The sequence below is a fragment of the Lepisma saccharinum genome, chromosome 4 (genome assembly GCF_977018435.1).
Source record: "Lepisma saccharinum chromosome 4, izLepSacc3.1, whole genome shotgun sequence".
Lineage (NCBI taxonomy): Eukaryota > Metazoa > Arthropoda > Insecta > Zygentoma > Lepismatidae > Lepisma > Lepisma saccharinum.
The window spans coordinates 75,447,780-75,467,756 of record NC_139232.1 but is presented as its reverse complement, the minus strand read 5'-3'; the positions used below and the strand labels follow the sequence as shown (position 1 = coordinate 75,467,756).

Genomic DNA, 19,977 nt, shown 5'->3' with positions numbered 1-19,977 from the left:
CTGATCAGTTTATAAAGCAGAAAACAACCTGCAGTGCCATAATAGATTCTCCAGATCAATTTATCTTTCCAAGTAAAAAATTAGGTAGTGTCTGCTGCCAATTTCTTTTTGTGCTGGAACCTCAAAAAAGATGCGCGTGGCAGCAGACTCGGTCTTTGTCTTATCGTGATTTCATCATTCTATGTATGCTATTACGTCTGTAACGCATACTGTGAAGTTGTAGCGATTACTTTCACAAGAATGTTTTAATAAGATTATGTCCCTTAGCATTCTTCTAATAATAAACCGAAATGCTTTCGTAGTTAGGTTAGGTTCTGTTAGCATTAAAATAATATCGCTAAATGCTTTCTAAAGAAAAAGGTTCTAAATTACCTGTACATTAATTCTCACTAATCATAAACTTGCATGTCTCTCGTCTCAATCTGTTCTTAAGATTTGTAACATCCTCTTAGCAGACGAATTATGTGGCAGGAGCAAATTTGAAGCTTATTATTAGAAGTGTGCTAAGGGACCTAATCTTTAAACATTTTTGTGAAAGTAATCGCTACAACTTCACAGTTTGTGTTACAGACGTAATTACATATATAGCATGATGAAATCACGATAAAAAAAAGACCGAGTCTGCTGCCACGCACATATTTTTTGAGGTTCCAGCAGAAAAAGAACGTGGCAGCAGACACTACCTTAAAAAAAAATATGGAAATGCCCCTTGCTTAGGGAATTTCCAACGGATATTGGGAATTTCATTAACACAAAATGGCAACACTGGAATCGTCACCATAACAACGGGTTATAATATTTGCGGGGCAAAATGCCTGCACGAAATGTATTTAAGTAAATTCGTGATTGCGAATACATGTAATGGCAGATTTAGAAGCTGAAGAAGTTGAGGCATTGGAGCCAATTTCGGCATCTAAAGATGTTGCTATCTTAGAAGCAACACCAGATGTCAATAAGCCGAAATACTTCCGTTTCGGCAACCTCACCGAAGCCGAAGTAGAAGAGCAGAAGCAACTTTTGCTGGTAAATTGATTGCATTGTGTCTATATTTCTTATAATCGGTCAAATATATCTTTGGTAAAGGGTTATTGGTAACAGTTTAGTATATCGGAAACACATTAAAATTGGATATTTTGTGTTTCGCATGGTTCGTACTTACCAATTGTGTATTACGGAACATAGTTCAAGGTGCCATTATGCTTTTTACACGAAAACAAACACAATTTTTCACATACAGAGTGATTTCTTTGATTCCTTTCTTTGATTTCTTTTTCGGTGAAGAAGGTTGAAAACACTGCATACCCACAACGTGAGTCAAAATGTGCCCGCCATAACGTGCGTTACGGAAGCGAAGAAAGGAATAAAAAAAATCACTCTGTATGTGAAAAATTGTGCTTGTTTTCGTGTAAAAAGCATAATGGCACCTTGAACTATGTTCCGCAATACACAATTGGTAAGTACGAACAATGCGAAACACAAAATATCCGATTGTAATGCCTCTTCGATATACCGAACTTTTACCATACCTTGAAAATATTCACTTCCCACCATGTATCTGTAGGAACTAAATATGGCATATGTTTTACAAAGCCTCGAAGAATAATGTAATTTTTCTCTCCTAATCTACCAAGAACATAAAATTACTAATGGTATCAAACTTAACACTCCAGTTTGTAGATTTGCAAAATACTGGAACAATCTGACACTTTCATTTTTGCGAGCATGCTTCCGAGCTTCACCTGTATTATAAGCACAACACCAGAAGATAAGGAGCCACACCTAGGTCGCTGATGTCATACCAACTTTCAGCAACTGATGCTCATGGTAATCCTAAATAAGATACTTCTGTATTTTATATACACTGAAACAACATAATCACATACAATTTGTTTTCAAATACATTTCTTCTTTAACATTCAAAAGTAGTTACATTTTATACACAACATAAAAAAACGGTAACGATAGTATAAGCCGGAGACGGATTTCTTAAAATTTACAGGAGAAAAGACAAGAAAGTACTTACGGAATTGCGTTCTTGAGGACTTTCTGAAGCCGGGGAAATTGTTTTTTCGAATCGTGCAACTTATTTGGCCTGTAAGTAAGGTATTTTTCGTCATTCATGCATCTCCGTTGTACGATAGCTCGTGCTGCCATTACCGTCGACTACGTGAATCAAATGTTTCGTGCGTTTGATCATGTAACCCCCCTGTCAGTGTAGCAACCACGTGGTAGTTTTACAACATGACGTGTAAGCATTTTTTTTTTTCAATTTAAGGTAAGACTCTAGTTTACGTCCTTTTCCTAAGGAATACGTGTCATATATCGTCGTAAAGCTTATTTTATAAGGAATTCAACAACGTAAATCCCAAAGCGAGGAAAAATTTCTTGAAGGAGTGAATCGAGAAAAACCGATGTTATCCGGATATGCGTAATTGAAGGTACTGAGGAATTTTTTAGATTATGAAGCACATATTTAGGGGTGAAATGAGTGCTAATGGAACCTAACCTAACAGGCCTAACCTAACCTCGTAGGCATACCTCGACCCCGTGAATGGATAGTGTAAAAAGAAAAAGGTACTTACCCGAAGAGCTGCCGGGTGCCGCACCACGATCGCGCACCGTGAACGCAAAGAAGCAATCACCATGCAGATACAGACGTAAAGTAGAGTCTAGCCTCAATTTTAGCTTAAAAACCTTTTGTGAATAGTTTGTGCGGCATTTATCAGTTCATAAGTTTGGAAACACTGCGCATCAACTGACGATACTGCATATCAGCTGACGACAGACAACGTGAGTCAAGATTTGCCCGCCGAATTAGCAACGACCAATAAATGATTAAAATGTTAAAAATAACGCTTTTTTCATGAAAAAAAAGTGATCCCCAGCTTGAAAAATGTTCCGGTATGCATATGAAGTAAGGAGCAATGATTTTTATTTGAAAATAAACGAGTTTAATGTGTCTCCGGCTTATACTACTGTTACCGAAAAAACAGCACGTAACAAGTAACTCCACATATGCAGTTCGAATACCAGGATTGGCAACGACATTATGATGTCAGAAATAATACCACATAAAATCACTAGTTGCTCTGTTATACAGGCCCGTAGCCAGGAATTCTTTGTGTGCGTGTGGGGGGGGGGAAATTTTTAATACGTTGTGTCACATTGGCAGATATAACAGGGTACACAGAGGCACTTGCCCCCTCCCCCAAAAGAGATAAGTAACAGAAAAGGGATGATATCTTGAAATTGCAACGAACAAAAAAGAGTTCGAGCAACAACAAATAGCAATATTTCTATATTGACCTTTCCACATTGCCAAAGAATATGAAGTTTAACATAAATATCTAGGTAGGCTAATAGGTACTTGAGATTTACAGGTCGATAATGTTAATTGACGATTAATATGCACAGGGCCGGATTAAGATGAAATTGGGCCTGATGATTGAAATCTTCGGTGAACAATAAACACAACAACGTTATAGTTACATCACAGCGAAAAGAATGATAGTAACTGTATAATAAGTAACGCTGTGTCTAGGCGTCCGAAATTGGGGCACCAAATTTCATTCTAAGATTTATTTTCAGGTTAATATAGAAAAAAACAACAACAACAACAACAAAAAAAACAACATGTTCAGCTTTTTGGAAAATTTTCGTCTTGTTTTCATCTGGACCTATTTCAGGAATGGGCCTAATGCTGCAGCATCAATGGCATCCACTTTAATCCGGCCCTGAATGCACCAACAACTTTGGGCCTCTCTGCAGAACTGATTAAGGGAGCCCTTTATAAATCATACTTCATAATGATTCCCTCTAGTTTCCAGTATGCAAGATTTTCACAAAGGAATCTAACGAGAATCCAACAACACCATTGTGTTGTGTTATGCAAGAGAAATCGAATTAATTAAATAATAATGGTTACATATTACCTACACTTTGACGAATTGTGTAAAAATTTCTAATACTTTTTTTTGTACTTGCTAAAACATTAAAACATGGGTCCCTTAGTCCACCATGGACTCTATTTCTTACAAAGGGGAGAGACTTGCATCACTACAGACAATGTTTGCCAGTTTGCTAAATATTGTGTGAATTGTATTATATTATAGTTGAAATACATGTTTTGACACCTGATAAACAAAATAATAAATAAATAAATTTCTGCCGTGGTCAGCATATTGAGTTTTTCATATCATGGAAACAAGGCTTAATGGTGTTATAACTGACAAACAAACAGGAATCCCTTGATTGATCAATGACTTCTTGGATTACAGTGTCATCATTAATATTTCATATTAAGTTCCATAGAAAAATGTTTTAGTAGGGTGCAATAATTGTACGGGGCGCAATGGCATTCTCTTTAACGTTTTTTTCATATAGATCGTTTAGCTCCCAGGGCTGACTCGCACCACGCCATAGCTATGGCTCTGAACTTGGACTATAAGAAGAGCACAAAATGCGAGCGAAGCTAGCAAGAAAATTATACTAAATGTATTTTTATTTGTATAAAATTCGAAATCGAGTGGCGTTGGCAATTGCCCCTGTGTACCCCTTCTGGTAGAAAAATGCAAGGAACACGTAAAAACTAATTCCATCATGAGTATCCAATTGTTCTGCTTCTGTATTCTTAGATTCTCCTAGTCTTGTTTTTTACTTCAATGTTTGCTACCCCTAGAATGGACTTCTGTCCAAGGTCAAGGGGAGGGGAAAATGTCCCCTGCCCCCTGTAGTTGCGGCACTGTTTATGAGTGTGTCTGCATCAATTTCACATCATCCTTCATTGTTGCGATTAGCTAGAAGTGGCAGGAAAGCAACACAAAGTAACAAAAATCAAATATCCACTCCCTCTCTCTACCACACTATTACCAAAATATAGACTTGGGGAACAAAAATTTAAGCAATTCAAACTTCATAGTAACACATCCAAGAAAAACATCCAAACACATTAGGCACCTTTAATACAAGACAACTCAAAATGTCACAACTATTCTAGATACTGAAAATTGTGAAATCATTTCCCGAAGTCTAATCTGGAAGGGAATTTTTCTCCCCCAAATCTGATACGACATTATACGGAATCCCATACACCCTAATAAATCACAAAATCAATAAGTGTCTTTGTAAAATTGTTAGAGTAACACATCATATAATTGTAAAGATTAGAGAATTCCAGGTAGGAATGTGTTCTGTATTTTTCACAGGGGGGGCAGAGCAGGCTCTCAGGGGGGCAGTTGCCCCCCTGCCCCCCCTCTAGCTACGGGCCTGCTGTTATAATGCATATCTGTGAGCTAAAAACAGCAGATATTCATATGAAGCGCAATCTTCATAAATCATGCAAAATCGCGTAGAATGCTGGATATGATTGTGGAAATAAATTTGAATATTCGAGAAAATAATTACCTCAGTTTAGAGTTTCACAAAGTACTATTTATCGGAGAGAATATTATATAAAAAAAGCTTATGCAAACATCCTCGCTTCCCAGAAAACACATTCTTCATTTAATGTATCCTTAGTATATCAGGCTCTTGTGGAGTTTTGTACTTCAGAGTAGATACTACATGATCAGCTGTTGAAAGCATTTCTGGACATTATTTTACTGGTTCAATCCCTAAACCTGACGTGCATAACCAAACTATGAAAACATTTGGGGATCCGAAATCTTCAACACAATAGCTCATTATGAGGTAATAGGTCTCAAAGAAAAAAATCCTTCAATCCCACAAAGATAACAGTGCAGGCCACTACCAAGAGGGCAGTAAACAAATAGCTGCTCACAATTATGAATTATAATGTATGGAAGAGAAAATTAATTCTTCACAATACATGCATGTGTAATCACTATGGTGATTAGTATTGTATGTATACAGACATAAATAGAAATCTAACCATGTTAAAAATGCATGTGTACAATGATTAGTTCAGGACTAAATGATTTTAACGTGGGTTCATCACACTTTTTAATTTTTGTTTTTATAGTGAAACAAATGCAAATCTGTCTTGGCCAACTTTGTTATATTTTTCACCAAAATTTGTAAATCCTTATCAATTCTGAATTCAGCAAATTCATTTTATGTTATTCAAGAGTCCTTTAAATTTATAAAAAGTTTTTTGAATTTTTTTGACTGTAAGAAATTATTTGTCTCACTTATCAGTGTATGGGAATTAAGTTGAAAGTAGTTTTGACCAAAACAATTGAGACTTAAAGCCTAATAATTTTCATTACAGCAATTACTAACTGGTGATGTTCAGACAGAATAAATCTCGCAATTGTTCAGCATGTGTTGATTTTTAAAAATATGAAAATGTTACCTTTTAAGTATATTTTTGCATAAAGACTTTTTTGTGAAATAATGGTCATAACTAGAAATGTTATTTATGAGCTGCTTTTACACTTTATCGTTGACAAAAATAATTATTCTCAGAAAAAGTACAAATGTCATTGGTGGCTTGTGGTTCAGTAAAATAACTTTAGAAATGACACACATGTGCACACATTTGTACATAATAAAATATTATGAGGGCCATCCAGAAAAAAGGGAACCTTTTGGTGTAAAACACATACGACAAATAATGTGTGCAAAACATTTATGGTACAGAAACTACACACCTTACTCTACTTTTCCACATATTCGCAATACCCATTCAAGTACTTATCATAGCATGTTTCCAGTTTGTTGATGCCATCATTATACTTGGTTGTCATCAATATATTCAACCATGCAGTGATGGCATCTTTGAGTTTGACCCATCTGGCACAGATTTTCTTGTACTGAAGGTGTTCTGTAACGAAGAAGAGATTTTGAAACTGCAAGAAAAGATTCATGCAGAATGTCGACCATGAAACGTTGGTCAATCTGAATTGCTTCATCATTCTTTAAGGCCTCTGTCACAAGCGTGGATCGAAAGGAACATTTGCTGTCGTGCAAACTTGCTCTTCCCGCATTAAACTTGGCACACCACTTTCTCACAGATGATGCATTCATCACATCATTATTGTACACTTCCGTTATTTGCTTGGGTCATTCCATGTCAAACCATCCAGAATTTTGTGAAAATGTCACCCACCATCTCCGATTTTGATGTAATTCGGTATACTTATAGAATTTCCGATGCTGATTACAAAAATGACAACTTTTTGTTTTTTTAATTAATCTACAAATTTTGGAGAGGACAAATGCTTCCCATTGCCCCCACCAGGTTACGTCTATGCTTACCTTCACATATAGTGAACAGAAATTTTGAATATTATACCTCAAAACATATTGTACTTCAAACTTTGTGCTAAATACATACACATTTTTAATAAGATTCACTTTTAATGCAAATTTTTTTTATCACCCTGTCTCTGAACTGCCCATCCCAATTTTTCCAACAAGCATTAGTACACACTCTGAGCTACATGGAAATAAAATTTGGGGGAAATTGAAGGGGGGGGGGCATTGCACGAAATTTGCTGTTGAAGTTAGTCATTTATTTTCTAAAAAAAAAATACATGAAACTATACATAAAATACATGATTATTGATACACTAATCTGAAACCTTATTTAAATGAAAGCTTACACTATCCTGAGCAAAAGAAAACAAACTTGAAGTTTCGACGGCAAACCTGAGAGAAGATACTATCATTTACAACCAGTAGTTGTATTGGTGGTATTATAAACCCGAGAAAGTATGAACCCTCCTCAAACAGATTTGCTTACACTTAAAACAAGCTCAACATGAGCATATGAGCTTTTTGCTCAAGTGTGGAACCCCCTCTAATCCAAGATTTTTGTAAAAATGCCCTCGGGAATTTCTCGGGAAAGTATGACCCCCCTCAGATTGATGAGGCTATACTTATAAAAGGCACTTCTGTGAGATTGTTGTCCATAAATTTGTTAAAAATATGCCCCTCTTGATATTTTTTTTGGCCACACTTAAAACTAGGCCAAGATACACATACATACACACATACACACACATATTTATTTCCAGTTTAAGTTTAATTGGACCCCAGGTTCAATCTAATATTAAAACAATGCAATTCTTCTAGAATTGCTCCGTGACTCTCTCATTTCTTACATCATAAACATATGATTTTTCACCTATGAGAATAACACTACATATGGTGTCATCAGGTAAAGCCTCATGGAATTCACAGATAATTTTAATGTTTGTCCTGTCATTCACCACAACTTGTTTTCTTTTTGAAGCATTGATTACAAACATGGGTCTCTGTGCTTTGAATTCATCTGGTGTGTAATACATGTCAGTATTGCCAGTAGTGACCCTTTTGAAGGATGTAAATGCCTCATATAATTTGAGGAAATCATTCTTGGACATGTCTAAATTATAATTCTCTCTAGGAAATACCTCATTTCTGCCATTTTTAAGATATATGTTCTTGATGTTGCAGCTATCAAATTTACTTGAATTTTTTTCCTGATTGTTGTGTCTCCCAGTCTGAAACAATACCACCACAAAATCAGGCATGTCATATTGAATACTGGAGAATGAATTTGTGGCATCAAATTCATAATATGTACCAGATGCGGGCTTCTGTACACATTGATATGTATAAAATTGCAGAGGAATCTGTGGATTTTTTATTATATCTGCTTTGTATTTAAGAGCATAACTGGCCTCATACTCAACAACAGGGATTCTTAACTCCATAGTCTGAATAATGCATTTGCCTGCATCTGGCAGGGTATTAGGCAGAGCTTCCCCTGCAGGGTTTATTGCACTGTACCTCATCAAGGCATTATTATCATTTGCAGCTCTTCTAAATGTAATTCTTAAACCCCCCTTCCACATAATATCTTTGTAATCTGAGAAGAATCCTGGCAATAGGCGCATAGGGAACAGCACAGTGTGGTTCTTAGATAATATCTTATCACCAGCCTCAAATCCCCCGATTTTGTAGTAAGAAGCCTCGGTTTTGGATAATTTTAATGTGGCCAAAGCTGTGGAGGTAATGCCCGGATAATCCACTCTGTTTATAACAACGCCATGCTTTCTGATCTCAATTTCAGAGAATAGATGCGGCACAAAATTATCTACAAGTCTTATATTTGAATTTGCCGGATAATCTGTTCCATCGAGTTTTACAACATCAAATTTGATGTATAAATCTGCTCTGTGGGGGTGTATAAATCCATCCCCTACATCAAGATCAACCTCAATTTCTGTGTTGGGTTGATTTAAATTTGCAAATGTCCTCCTGTTTGGAGGGAATGATTGTAGCTCATAACTCTCAATATTTTCCATTTTCTTCTTGTATGTATTTTTATTTAAATGTTAATTTCTATGATTGCAGTTGTTGTGGCTCCAGCAAAATCAACTAATTCTTCTTTTTCATTAGTGACCATCAATTCAATATAATCTATTCTATTATGACACACAGGAAAATATAATGTTGGGGATGGATTGTAGATGATGGGCTCCATGAATTCAGAGTTAGGTTTGAATGTTGCAATGATCCCAGTTTGTTTGTGAGTGCCTATGCCATTTGATTTGGTGATCATACCCTCAGCCACATTGCAGTGAATATTCAGAGTTTCTATGGCTAAGAATTTGGGTATATTCATAGCAGTGTGTTTGATGCCTGGTTCAAGTTTTGTGTTGTTCTCAAATCCTAACAGCTCTCCTATAGTACCCAGATCCACTGTTTCTGTAGCAGATACAATCTCTACTCTGTGAGTGACAGAATTTTGACTTAACACTATACCTCTGGGTAATTGAGCATTTAGAGTGGACAGATTATACTGCCCTGGAGTGATGACAATTTTTTCATCCCCAACTGCAATTGTGTTGTTGTGGTGTGTAATATTAGGGATTAGGTACATGCCATAAAATGCCCTGAGAGCTATTGTTTTGGGATATACAATATCATCATGCAATTTGAGTTTCAATATTGAATTTTGGCTGGTAAGATGGAATACCCCCATGATGTTTCAGATACCACAAGGCTTTTTGAAAATCTTCAATTGATGGTTTATTTATTTGAGACATATATCTAAGAACTGATAAACACAAATGTCCGCAATTAACATCTTTGAAGTTTTGAACACGGGCATTATTGTAATAAAGATTAGCTGAATTTAGATATTTTATTAAATTTTCAGGTGGAACACCTCCAAATGAATCAAACACAAATGCCTCATTTTTTACATATTTAAGATAACAAATCCAGTGAGTGCCTTGATTTTTGTACTTATCCAAATTAACAATGCCACACTCTTTGTTGAGTGGTTGTTCTGGCAAAGAATCAGACATGTACACACCTCTAAAATGTTTGATGCCCAATGGCTTGATTAAAGCTTCAATATCTTGGTTTGTAAGCGGCTCTTGTTTTTTTTAAACTTATTCATGGCTCTCTTAACACCTTTGCCTTGTTTCTCCATTGCCAGGTTATGGCGCTTCAATTCATCTAATTCTGCCCTATTTTTCTTGGCATCTATTACTGTTTTTGCTATGGCAGCTGAACCCCCAGCCAAGCTCCCCACAGCCCCGAGAGCAGCTAAGATGGCAGGGATGGTAAATATAAATCCCCCTACATGTGATTTTTTTCTTGATTGCTGTAATTTTTTTAATTGGGGGGTGCTAAGTAACAATTTCATACCATGCCCCTTTGCAATACAAGAATTTTTTTTCTTGCGCTGCTTTTTGGTCAAAAGACTATCAATAGTTTTAAGAGATTTGAGACCTGCATAAGGTATTTGATACATAACACCCTTGGCCTTCATTGTAGGTTTATTATATACATATTCACAACCCCCACCCCAGTTTTTTTTTGGTGCTCATAGCTATGGTGGTTCCCAATGCTGCTATTTTTTCACTTAAAGAAGCATCTTTGCTTACAAATCTGCCAAATGCAGCCTCTTCTAATTTCTTGTCTGCAACATGTCTCTTGTCAAGATCAGAATGTGTGTTGTATGCAATATCATGGTCTCTACAAGCAGCATCTAAGGGATTAACACCAGGATCACCTCTGTTTAATCTATGGTCCAATTTTGTGCCGGGACCACAATATTGATAGCCTGGAATATGTAGTTCAAATGGCAGCTTGTTTATAATGTCATTAACAAGGCCCCGACCCTCAGAAATATTCCAAAATTTAGGTGGTAGAGTATTAATAATTTTTATAAGATATCCAATCCCCTTAGTGTCATTCACTATAAAATTAGACAATTTGGTGCTTATCATGTCCATAATTCCAACTTTTTCATTGTAAAAATTGTTGTTGCCAGCATTTTCCTCCCCAGCTATCACCAATAACCTATCTACAAGTTTCCTGACATCATCAACCCACACAAATTCTTTAGGCAGAGTGTTGTATTGTTTGATTCCACTGCCAGTCTTGATCTGTGACCATATGGGCTTGATTAAATTATTGTATTTTGCCCCACTGCTCGACTTGACTCTTTTTTGTGTGGGATCATTGTTCTGGTACAGAGCATCTGATTTTATTAATATTTCTTTGTAATCCTCATAATCCTGATCTGTATAGCTGCCAGGCCTTTTCCTGGTCATCAATTCCCATAATCCAGGTGTGCCGGTGTACTTAACAAAAGCACCTTTTTCTCCGAGACGAGATTCTGAATATACAATTATATCATCTCCCATAAATGTTACTCTGAAATTGCCAATTCTATGTATGATGCTGCCATCAAGCTCTGTGTCAGCATATAAGCCAAACACCTCATCTTTATTGTCTTTAGATGTGGTTAAATATTTTTGAGCAAGAAGACCCAATTCAATAGGATCCTGAGTAGCTTCAATTCTTCTAGGAGCAATAGGACTAGGTGTATGAATACTGGAAAGTGGGGTCAATGGATAATCTAATATGTTCCTTGCAGCTACAGGTACAAGCTCTGTGAGCAAATTTTGATTTTGCTCTGTAACAGTTTTGATATTCTTACCTAAATTATTAATAGCATCAATTACAGGCTGTTCTGTTTGTTTGTGTTTTTCATAAATTCCACGGTTCTCTGATTTCCATCCCTTAAATCTTTTTACAAGATAATCTCTTAATTTAAGATCATCAATGATTGGCCTTTTCATGGTTATTTATTTATGTTTCAATGTCTAGAAAATTGTTGATTTTATTTCTGTATTTGCCACTATTGGGTGTTCTTGTCATATCAATTGTGACAAACCCATAACTGTCCTGGTTCCAGCACTTGCTGCAAAACTTAGAAAAATCATTGTAGCTCAAGTCCCCACCTACATATTCATCATGTATGTGTTTGAGGTTGGTATGGTCTTGATGAAACACACATATAAAATTGCTATTGTCTCGGATCAGCTGCTTGGGTATTTTTGAAAAAGTCTGTGCCAGGTAGAAGCAATCAATGTTTTTGTGCCGGCCCTGCGTAAAGAAATTCCTAACCTTGTTTTGATTATCCAGTATAATGTCATCAAACACAACAACAGAATTATCGAGACAGTCATGAAGTGGCTTAACATCTGGTTCAAAAGTGGCAATATCCAATCCATCATATAGCTTCATCAGCTGCTGATATTTTAATTGTTCCAAGCTCTTAGAAAAAATATACAAGTGCCTGTTTTTCCAGTCTAACCAGTTGGGTGCCAATAAAAAATTATCAACCATTAGTGTAGTTTTACCACAAGCAGATGGCCCAACAATAAGACACCTAATATTATCAGGTAGCAATTTGCCATTTCTCTTATTCTGTTGTTCAGGTTCTGGCAGCCTCTTTATAACATCCCAGGTGCTCATATTATTATTTTGTTTGCATCGATCCAGCTGTGTTCTGGAAGTCCTAGCCATTTGACAAGTAACTTGTTGCCTTTTCTGCGGATAATTTTTTCTATGAGATAAGTGTCAGGCTGTTTAGTTTTGCTGAGCTCTTGTTCATAGAACCTGCCTTTGAGAATTTCTCCTCGGTGATCCTTTATTATATATGTGTTAAGGGTCCCAGGTTTAACTTGAACCACTGTAAATAATTCAGTGCTCCAGTTTCTTGTAAAGCCTCTCTTGAATAAGTGCTTATATTTGCTGATTCTTACTTGATCACCAATCTTGTATTTGGTTTTTTTTGTTGTTGGCTGGTATTTAGGATAATAAACAGTGCTGATCAATTTTTGCTCATCAGATGAAGTTACTTCAGAGGGTTTCATGTTGATTGTAGAATGGACCGAGTTGTTATATTTATGTAGAAGTTCTGGAAGAATATTAATCCATTTATAATTACCTTGGAGGGTAAATTGTTTATACATAAGATTTTTTAAGGTTCTGTTGAATCTCTCTACAATTGAGGCCTTGAGGTCACTGTAACTCGAATAATGTTTTATTGCCTGGCTTTTAATAAATTGTTGAAACACTGAATTATAAAATTCTTTGCCATTATCTGTTTGCAAATAGCGCGGGGATCTTCCACTCTGATTGATGATTGTCCTGAGGGCTTCTGTAACACATTTTCCTGTCTTGGATTTGAGTGGCACAGCCCAGGCAAATTTTGAAAATGTGTCTATTACAGTGAGTAGATACTTGTAGCCCTTGTTGATTTTGTCTAAGTTTTTCAACTGTCCACTTGACATTTCAATCAAGTCGCTCTGCCATAAATCATCTATGCCCTTTGTAACTACTGGGAGTCTCTTAAAATTATGTCTGGCCTTTCTGTGTAATTCATCAACAATAATTTGTCTAGACATAATATGTAAACAAGAATATTGCAACTATAGGGTGTTCAGCAGCTGAGACTGCAGGATTTTCTAAATATAATTTGTCTCCAATTTGTATTTTAAATTCCAAAGAGCCATCATCTTCAGTATAGGCTGTTTCTAATGTATTGGGATCTGTAAAATCCTCCAATTCTACACTGGTGATTTTCACTTTGTTATCAGCATTTGTTATTGATAAGGTGGGGTAGTGGTGTGCCTGTGGTTGAAGCCAATATTTGATCTTGATTGGTCTCAATGTGCCCCCAACAAAAAATTGGTAATAAAATTGTGCAGGGGACAGCATATATATTTTGCCACCTGGTGTAAATGGAGAATCATATTCTTTGTTGGGGATGCTGTACAATTCAAGAATTACTGAATGTTTTGGATTCTCGATTATGCCTGTTATTTCCTTTTCTGCTGTGAGCAATCTGCTTGTTACAGATTCAAGGTGCTCATTGATGGTCCTAACAATCTCATCGTGCCCAGGCTTTATTCTTATGTCCACAGCAAGTTTTTTGTATTGTTGCACAATTTCTTGTAGCTGGGTGGCAAAAACAGACAGAGCATTTGCTTGATTGGATTCCATGGTTCCTAGCTGTTGCTTGATATTAGCTACAATTTGTTGCAAATTTTCAACAATTGCCAATTTTGAATTTTGGGCTGTAAGATCATGGACCTGCCTTCTGATATCCTCAAACAGGGCATGCAATTCATTAATATGTTGATTTGTTGGTAGAGTGGCCACTGTCTGTGTGAGATGTTTGATCTCTGCCTGGATATTCTTGATATCTTCTGATTTCAATATCCTATTCACTGCTCTCTTAATATTTTTAAGTTCCTGTGATGTAGGAAGATTTGACACTGTATTTTGCAAAGATTCAAGTGCCAATTTCACAGTGTTTAATTCAGAAGCATCGGCCACATTTTGCATAGCATTTTGGAGCAGGGCTATATCTGCCTGAGAGGGTGTGGATTGTTGTAAAATTTCAAGTTTTGTTTGGATATCATCTATCAAGTGATGAAAATGAGACAGTTCAGATTCAGTGTTGAGGTTTTCAAGCTTTGTGATTTGTTGCTGGACACTAACAAGGGTATCTACAATCCCAGGCAATCTGGATTCAAGTACATTTGCCAAATCACTTTGCACTGCTGCTATTGTACCTTCAAGATGGGTTATGGAACTTTGAATTTTTCCAAAATATTCATATGTTTCAAGTTGCAGCTTAATATTGGCTACACTCCGAGTTATTGCATTCAAAGCATCAGAAGATGGCAAATTGTTCATAAAATTTTCAAGTGTCTCAATTTTTTCTTTAACCTCGGCTATGGCATTGTTCAGAGGGTCCAGATTAGGTATTTGGAGTGACTGAATCTGTTCTTTTAGAGTGGAAATCACTAGATCAAAATCTTCTTGTGATTTTATGCTTTTGACAATTGTTTGGAGCTGCGCCTGGACATTATTTATCTGCTCTTCCAATTGCTGTTTCAATTGCTCAGAGTTGTTAGCCTGGGTCTTAAATTTGGCTTGAAGAGCTGCTACAGCTTCTTCTAAACTTTGAAAATTATCTAATGTGGCCAGGTCAGTATATTTCTGAAGCAACAATTTGAGTTCAGAATCAATTTTAAGAAGAGGGTCCATGCATTGTGATTGCAAATTTGTAATTTCTAATTGAAGACTGGCATTGAGTGTGGTTTGTAAAGCTTGTAAATCACTTCTTAATTTCTTGACTCTGACGTCAAGCATCAGAATCTCATCACTGTGATCTTCATGTCTTGTGTGGCCAAAAATATCATTAGGCATTTTGTTTAGTAGTTATTTATTATAGAGTATCTGATTCTTAATTCTATAAAAAAGGGTATAAGCTTGTCATAAGATCCAGGGACCTCAATATATAAGCAGTCACCAGCAGAAACAGTATAAACAGTGCCAGAAACCATGTTTGAGTGCTTAATTCTGTAAATATTTCTCCCTACTGAAATTTTAACATCACCCTCAGGGGTTGTAATAAATTGCAATTGCCCACCTACAGGTAATTGGTAATGATTTAAATTATTGTTAAATATGTACAATATTTTGCCTGTTTCATCATCAACATCTGTAAATATGCTGTTCAGATGAATAATTAACAAGCCACTCAGTTTAGACTGTATATCAGAAGAGGGTTGTGGTGCTGGCAGATCCATAATATCTTGTTTTTTGAACCCAAATAAGTTCATAGGCATGTTTATTTATTTCAAATCATGCTCTGTGCTTGTGCATTGATTCCCATTTTTCAAATCACAATGACCCCATGGTAAAGTATGTATGCCACATGACAAAATGCATCTCTTATCATCATGTGGGTCCAGAGCCACTTTTCTTACAACATTTGAAGTCAATAAGTGATCCACACTCTGGATTCTGGATTCTGATGTTTTGATTAAATTCTGGGATTTGATGCAATTTTTATAATCTTCAAATTGGAGCTCTTTTTCAACAGTTACTCTGCCAATGCCCTTGGCCTTTTTGACAACAGCACTACATGTTTTAAAACTGTACATCTTGGCACTTAACCCAGCAAATTCCACAATAACATCACCAAGTGTCTCATCTTTTAACTTGCCAGGCACTTTTTTGTTGTGGTGTTGTTGAATCTCTTTATGTTCACTGGTATCAAAGTATTGAAACAATTCAGGCTGTGCCATATCTTGATAAACATTTTCTGTTTTAATATCAAGAATAAAACTATCCGTGTCCATGTATATCAGTTTTACTCTATCACCATAAAAAGGTTTGAACACATCATAATACAATATTAACATATGTAATTTGGACAATTCCAATATCACAGCCCCTACATAAATAGGTTTATCAAACTTAATCTTTGTTTTTTTCATGTTGAAAAGTGCCATATTTTCATCATAAATTCTTCTGTAATTGAAATTAGGCTTTGCAACCAATTTTTTGCTCAGGCTGGGGTCAGTAATTATTTTAACATCGGTATGTTTTCTGACATTTTCAATTGTTTTGCCATATACAGAATTGACCATCAATTTAAACAAAGATTTATCAAATTGGCTGTTTGCAGATGTTCGAAGCTCTGTATTTGTATCAATGTATGGTTTCAACCATTTTGAGTGCCTAAACCTCAAAACTTTTCTAACTTTGGTCACTTGAACACCATGTTTCATCAGGAACTGGAGGTTCTTGTAATATATGACATAGCCCTTTTTTGCCTCCAGTGTCATCATGAGCTTCTTCTGTTTAGAGCCAGGTGAGCACTGAACCTCGGGAATTGGGGGCAGATTAGAAAATTTTTTGTGGAATTTTTTTTGAATTATCAGATCAACCTCTAAGATTAGGCCATATTCACGGTCATCATAGTTCTGAAGATCCTCAATATTGAAATCTTCGACCCATTCAAGCCCTGCATATGGCAGTTTTTGCATCATGGCATGACCATAGAGGCTGTTGGCATCTACATACACCATATAATTTGATGGCCGTGCTGGATCATAACCATGAATATATTTGTTATTTGCTCTGGCATATCTCTGAGGGCATTGCACCATGCCTCCTCTTATACCTTGCTCCATAAACAGATACATATTTTGATCTGGGATCAGATCCAATTGCTTTTTGGTGTTTAAAAACATTGCAGCCCATGCTAGGCCCGGGGCACTGTAAAAATACACTGGATCCAGTCCATAATTTTGCATAGAAGATTTTCTGAATGCCTGCATTATATCAGCTAAGAGGGTCACATCAAGTTTCAAATATGCCATGTGATAATCACCAAATGTCTGGCATTTTAAATTGTTCCACATCAATTGGGCATGGTGATAATCTTCATCAGTGATTCCAGATCCTCTGATTTTGCTGTAAAACTCTTCTTGTGGTGGCAGGGAGCACTCATCAAATTTAGAAAAATCTGTAACATAGTCATATGGATATACACCCTTCCGCCTAATTAATTCCAGGTCCTGATTTGGAAACAATGCACGTGTGATTTTGAATTGATCATCAGATAATTGAGTGGCCAGTGTAGCCAGGCTAGCAGATAAAATTCTGTAAGAATCAAGAAATCTCATGTGAATAGGAACTCCATTAACTTTAATTGTTTTGCTAATAGATATATATTTTTCATCATTTTCTGCTAAAATATTTAAATTCTGCTTCTCAAACCCCTCGTACCTGATCAAATGATGGAAATCATAATTGGATGCTCCATGGCAAAATATGGGGACAAATCTTGGTCTCTTGATCTTAATATTACAGCTATTACACAGGGCCATTAAGAATTTACCATCTGTATGAGAATGGTGTTTCACTTTGATATTTGTATCTGAAAATTCAGAATCACATACCGGGCATTTTTCTGCATTGTTGAAATCCTCAATCTGTTTCTCTGTTAAAGGCAACATGGGTTTTGATTTTAATAAAATATTAGATGCTATGTCACGGCACTCATTTTCTATCTTATGTGCAAATATTTTGATGGCATCTGGCCCCATGTATGAACATTCTTTACTAACAACACCATCCTGTACAACCACATAACAAAAGCTGGAAGGTTCATGTAACTGGTATGGTGTAATTGAAGATTCTTCAGGATCTGGATTGCAGGATGCAAGAGATTTGAGGATTGATTCAAAATCACAGGCAATATATACTGGGTGTTCCAACAAGGCTTCAAACTTTTTGAATTTTGCATTTTCTCTTGGATTGGGCATCACCATATGAACAGGTTTATGATTGCCACAATATTTCAGATGCTCAATTAACTTGTTTTTTGCAATTTCTGCATTTTCTTCCCGAACCCCATTTACCATTTTCCTGCCATCAAATACACATAAACATCTTCTGCACAACTTGAATATTATATTAGATTTGTCTAGTTGTGTTCTCACTAAAGCTTCAAGATTATGTATCAGAGTGTAATGATATGTGCCATCCCCCTCAATTAAGAGCAGATCAATCGGAACAGCAGAATCATCATCAAATGTACTGATTCTGAGAGGTAGTATCAAGCAATTGCCAGTAGAGCAAATAAATACATTAATAGATAATTGTTTGCCATTCATATCCCTGGCTCTTTTTTCAAATTTATCAATATTCTGAACAGACATTGGATATTCTAAACCCTCCATTGCATCGTCAAAATCATGTTCATGTTGTTTGTAATAATTTATTCTCTCAGGATGCCTTGAAACTGGATACAAAGCAGCTAATATACACCACAAAAAGCATTTCAGGTCGGTATTTTCTATATTAACCACGGCTCTTCTGTTTTTAATATTATCAGGTAATGGCAAATATGTAGAACCTTGTAATGGGCTGAATTCAGAAATATTAACATATAACCTGTGTGAAGAGCCGCATAGGCTCCATCCAGACTCTTTTGCAGCAAATTCAGAGTGTTTAATGTTCAATTGATCTATCAACCTGCTTATTATTGTGTCTGAATTTGCATTTGAATATACCGGTACAGTTTCTGTTATGTGGGGCTGTGTAAATTTTGTGCCATTTGGCTTCTTATATTGTGTATACAATTTGAGGGACAGCTTATAAGAGCCATTTTGTGCATTTAGAATTGCATGCAGATCAGAATTTATACTGTTCAAAAAATTGTTAATACTGCATCTTGGCTCTGATACAAACCGATAATCTCTTAATTGGGCATTAAAACTGCTATGGATGGGTTCATAGCGTGGCTGCTTTGCTGCTCTGGCATTAAGAGGTGCTTCATGCTTTCTTTTCACACCAGATGTGGATGGTTGTGGGGGCAATGTTGATGACTGTGCAGAACAAGTATTTTTATGTGTATATGTGAAATATTCCATGCTGTATTTTCTATTGCATTTGGGGCAAATTTTTGTGGGAGTTCTGTATTTGTCCGGGTTACAAATCTTTTGGTGCTTGGCCCAATTGGGGCTGGATATATTCTTATTGCATTGATTACAATATTTTTGATTCGGCATTTTTTCTTGTTGTTTATTATATACAATTTCCTGGGATTCAAATCAAAACTTTATACTGAATAAAAAATATCAGTTGGGTTCAGCACTGTGCTTTGTGTGTGTGTATGTGTGTATGTATGTGTGTGTGTTAATATTTTTGGCTTTGGTATTTATATAAAATTTCCTGGGTTTTAAATCTAATCTCTATGCTTAATCAGTTGGGTTCAGTACAGACAAAAAAACTGCATAGCTCTATGTCAATTAGTTCTTGAGATATTGTATTTAGGAACCACTTTGGCCCCCCTGCCAAAAATTGGCTTTTATTGCATCAGTGTATATTGTTTCTATGATCAAAATTCTA

At 36.1% G+C, this 19,977-nt stretch overlaps 1 protein-coding gene across 1 annotated transcript in view; it reads left to right on the top strand.

Annotated features, from left to right (window-relative positions):
* The first annotated feature begins 805 nt into the window (after window positions 1-805).
* The window catches only part of kl-2 (dynein heavy chain 2, axonemal kl-2), a 373,042-nt gene continuing 353,870 nt past the window's right edge, over window positions 806-19,977 (top strand). The window contains exon 1 of the mRNA XM_083120771.1: window positions 806-1,023. Within this exon, the coding sequence (XP_082976897.1) occupies window positions 862-1,023 (162 nt within the window). The 5' untranslated portion in view covers window positions 806-861. The remainder of the gene's footprint in view (window positions 1,024-19,977) is intronic.